General features: G+C 57.4%; 1 protein-coding gene across 1 annotated transcript; it reads right to left on the bottom strand.

The window, feature by feature from the left end:
• Positions 1-1,562: 1,562 nt before the first annotated feature.
• On the bottom strand, positions 1,563-4,052 carry Adrb3 (adrenoceptor beta 3). Its single transcript, XM_005398422.2, has 2 exons — positions 2,330-4,052; positions 1,563-2,179 (listed from the first exon to the last, which is right to left on the bottom strand). Exon 1 carries the CDS (start codon positions 3,929-3,931, stop codon positions 2,534-2,536), a length of 1,398 nt encoding a protein of 465 aa, XP_005398479.1. The 5' UTR covers positions 3,932-4,052; the 3' UTR covers positions 1,563-2,179; positions 2,330-2,533.
• Between the last annotated feature and the right edge of the window lie 549 nt (positions 4,053-4,601).

Genomic DNA, 4,601 nt, shown 5'->3' on the forward strand with positions numbered 1-4,601 from the left:
CAAAACCCACTCATTCCTCATTCTTTCTCCAACTCAATCTTCTTTTCCTGTCTGCTATGTCCTTGGTCGTAAGCCTTCACAGCTCTAGATTCAGAGCACAGTTGTTTGTCTTCCATGGTTCAATGCCTGGGCTTCGTGCTAGTGCAGGCAGCCTGGTCCCCATCCAAGGATGTAAATCTCCCTCAGTTTGACACCTGGCTACAAGTTGCTGGAGAAAGAACCAGAGAGGCTGCCTTTCCAGCTGTCAGATGCGCCGGTGACGATCTGCAGGTGGCATGCACAGCCTCATAGAAGTCTAAACACTGCGGAGGAGCCTACAGTTGGCACAGGTCCACATCAAGCGAGACCCAAGCTGTGTGAGTTAGCGGATGCTATTCAAGGAGAGTTCTATAAACCAGAGGCTCCTCCTCCAAAGTCATTCTTCTCCCCTACCCAGGACAGGCTGGACAACTTTCCTCAGTGATGCTGGGAAAATATCCAGAGACAGGGAGAAGAGGCCTTCTTATTTATTCCTGGACTCAAGCAAGACTTCCTTTTCCCCTAAGTGTCATAGTTCAAAAGTTGCCAAGAAACCTTCCACATCTCAGAGATCTCACACTGGTCTGGAGTGGAAAGGGGAAAGTCATCTTTGGTATGCAAACATCCTGAGAAATAAAACCTGGGCTCAAAGGGAAAAGGGAGCAGCGCAGACCCACTCCAATGCACAGGGAACACCCATATGTGGAAATGCACTGAGCTCCTGAGATCCAACCAAGGTTTTATTGCTCTCAGGCCCCTGAACCCAGCCTGTGCATTTCTCACAAGCACAGTAAATAAACATTTGCTGATTTATTGGGTAGGCTGTGGATAGGATGAGACCATTGCCTTGTTCATGGAATTTAAATAAGAACCCATAAATGATTCAGGGATTTCCAGAGAACTCTTCTTTCCATAGGAAATGTGCCCCATAATGGGTGTAAACATTGAAAAGAGGAACAAAAAAAGTTTCAACAGGCTCAGTTATGACTCCAGTTCTGCTTCAAGAGGAAAATACAGATTTCTGCATCCCAGAAAGACAATGGGAAAATAAAAAGAGAAAGATCAATCCCGAGACCTTTGCCCACCTCAAACAATGCCCTGTGCTTCCAAATACAAACACACAGAAAGTACAGAACCATACAGCCCCTGCTGGCAACGATCCCACCAAGGCTCTGCCATGTGGCCAATAACAAGTGCTCCACACCCTGGCTCTGGACATAGCCAGTGGATTGCGGATGACCTAGAGTGAGCATGACTTTGCTCCTCACTTGGAGCTAGATTCAGGAGTTTCAGGAAGGGTAGGGATGGGGTAGGAGAATCCAAGGCTCCAGCTCACTCCCTTCGACTTTTCATTTTTTGTTTTTCGCCCAAACAACTTTTCATTTTTTGTTTGATGAAGATTAGGAAGAAAGGGGCCAGACAAGTCCTAATTTACTGCCTCTGTCTAAAGCCAGCTCTGAGTCAAAGGGAGGAGAGCAAGTGGATTATGAAAAGAAAACAAATGGAGAAAAAAGAGGGTAAAGGATAAACTGCATTCGGTAATGTTTATTAATTTGATTTTAATGGAAAAAAGGGATCCATTCCAATGGTTCACCTTCCTGTGAAGCCTGCAGTCCCCCCACACTCTGAAGTCCTTCTGACACTGCTGTGAGGTAGATCAGAGCTGTTCGGTGTCTAATGTGACAAGCACTGGGGCACAGAGAGCCACGGGGAGGGACACAGGGACGGATCCCTGAACCTCGGCCTTTTCAAGCCTCCTGCCATCAGCCTGGGCCACAGGGCCTGCAGACACTGAGGGGTTCACTGCAGTCAGGTTGGAGCTTGGGGTGCCCTCCTTACCCTGTGCTCTCAGCACACATGTGAGCGAGGCCACGGGGCTGCTCCCAGGATGGCTGGGCACAGCTGGCCCAGCAGCCCAGCTGCTGAGGTAGTAGTGTGTTCAGGGGTGAAGCTCAGGAACCTTCTCAGGACAGTGACTGAGCACTTAGTTCAGGGTCTCCCTCCCCTCCCCACTTCACAGCATAGTCAGTAGGTTGCAGAGAACAGAGTTCCAAAACTGGAGCACGCGAGGGCTCACTGGGAACAGAGGCCAGAGGCTTCCAAAGGAGACATCCACGGAGCTGTTTATTGTCCTTCAAGCCTAAAGAGCTCCCTGGAAGCCCTGGAAGGTGGAGATAACATATCTTAGGGTGGGAACAAGGGCACTGGAGAGAAGGAGGAGCCCTCAGGGGGCCCTGGGAAGCATATTATATTTAACTACACAAAATCATGGGGACCAGCCAGGTGCAAAAATCCCACCGCAAACACCCACTCGGCCTCCGAAGGAGGACGCACAATTCCCACGCACAGTTCCTCCACCGCCGCTGTTTGCATCTGGAGTCATCTTCACTTTCATAGCCATCCTACCTTTGAGAGAAATCAGAACCAATTCAGGGGTTGGGAGAGCCACACCCTCCTGTGAGAGTCCGAGACAAGTGTATCGATGACCAGAGGACGGGGCGGCTGAACCACTGAACTAGAAAACTCGGGGTGGGGTGGCGTGTAAGAGGCCCGAATGAAGAACACCCCACCTGTCCTCCTTCGCGTCAACCCTGGTGATCAGGTCAAGAAGAGGACAGGGCCCAGCCGCATTTTGGTTCTGAAATGTGTGCTCTCTCCTCTCTCCAGGCGCCAAACCTCTCCAGCTCCCACCCTCTGCCAAACCCAAAGGCAAAGCTGGAGCCTCCGACTGCTCTCCTGGCCCGAGCCGCCAGCGCCTGCCATCACCTCCGGGTGCGCCCCGCGGGGCTGGCCGGCCTCCGGAGGCGGCGGCGCAGGGCGCCTGGGGTCGGCAGCCTGGGCAGTGGCACAGAAGCCGGCGGAAGGCGCTGCGGAAGTCGGGGCTGCGGCAGTAGATGAGCGGGTTGAAGGCGGAGTTGACGTAGCCCAGCCAGTTGAGGGGGAGGAGAACCGAGTTGGGAACGAGCGAGGGCCCCCCAAGGGCGCGCAGCACGTTCGCCAGGAAGAAGGGCAGCCAGCAGAGGGTGAAGGTGCCCACGATGAGCCCCAGGGTGCGCAGCGCCCGGTGCTCCCGGAGGGGCAGGAGGCGCGGGGATCGCGGACCGCAGGGGGGACCGGCCTCGGGCGCAGCCTGCGTCTCGGACGCCCATGCGGGGGACGGGGAGCGAGACGGGGGAGGCGGGTTTCCCCGGGGCGGGAAGCGACCCAGCTCGCGGCGCAGCAAGCGCAGTTGGCGCCTGGCCGCAACGAAGACGCGGGCGTACACGAAGAGCATCACCAGGAGCGGCAGGTAGAAGGACACGGAGGAGGAGAGCAGCGCATAGGGCACGTTGGAGGCGAAGGAGCAGCAGCGCGGGTTGGAGTGGCAGAGCTGCGCCTCGGCGTCGGCGCCCACGCGCCACCACTGGCTCATGATGGGCGCGAAGGACACCGCAGCCGCCACCGCCCACACCAACACCACGGCCGCCCGCGCACGGCGCTTGGTGACCATGGCGCGGTACCGCAGCGGGCTGGTCACGGCCAGGTAGCGGTCCACTGCCAGGACGCACAAGGTATCGATGCTGGCAGTCACGCAGAGCACGTCCACCGACGTCCACAGCTCACAGCCGGTCGCGCCCAAAGGCCAGTGGCCAGTCAGCGCCAGGGTAGCCCCCGGCGGCACCACCAGAAGTCCCACCACCAAGTCGGCTGTGGCCAGCGAAGTCACAAACACGTTGGTGATGGTCTGGAGTCTCGGCGTCAGGGCGATGGCCACGGTCACCAGCAGGTTGCCTCCCACCGTGGCCAGGGCCAGCAGCGCCCCGGCCAACGCTGCTGCCCACGGCACCCCTGGTAGTCCACTCGGATTGGGTGCCAGGGTGGGGGCATCTGGCCAAGAGCCCAGAGAGTGGTTCCCGTGAGGCCACATAGCCATCCCCGTGCCGCGCGGGGAGGGGAGGGGTCTCCCAGGGCCCCAGACTCAGGGGAGGGGACAGCTGGACTTGGGAGCGACTCCCCTGGCCTGGGCCACCATCTTCCCTAGTTGATGGGACACAGCGCTCAGCCTTCCCCTTCCCCTTCCCACCCCTCGCCCCCACCCCCTGATGCCACAGCTCTGCGGGAGGAGCGAGGAGCTGGGGCTTAAAGGGGCAGCAGCCAATAGTCCGGACACAGAGGGCGCTGGAGCAACGGGAGGGCGGGGACCGCTGTCCACCAGGCAGCCGGCCCTGCAGAGTCAGCACAGCACTCTCACATCGGTTTCCCTGGAAGGCCCAGCCGCAGCCGGGGAGGAACGGAGAAAAGCCCTACCCTGTGGAGGAAAAGGGGACCCTCCTAAGACCAGCAAAATGCCCACAAGAGCCCCTCATCCTCCACACTCCACAGGGTTTTCAGAGGAAGAGCCAGCAGCCAGCATCTTCCCCTCCTCCCAGCGGGCAGGTGATAGACTGCCCCTCCCCCTTCCCTGCCCTAGAGTGTTTTCTCGGGTCTTTTACAGACACTGAGGAAACTGGGTCCTTTTCACTGTTTGCCCATTTCCGTTGGGGTTCAGTTTGTGAGGTTGGGAGGAAAAGAGTTTGATTCTTCTATCATCCCCTCTTTGCTTG

This window comes from Chinchilla lanigera, unplaced genomic scaffold, assembly GCF_000276665.1.
Source record: "Chinchilla lanigera isolate Chin_1 unplaced genomic scaffold, ChiLan1.0 scaffold00062, whole genome shotgun sequence".
In the NCBI taxonomy this organism is placed as follows: domain Eukaryota; kingdom Metazoa; phylum Chordata; class Mammalia; order Rodentia; family Chinchillidae; genus Chinchilla; species Chinchilla lanigera.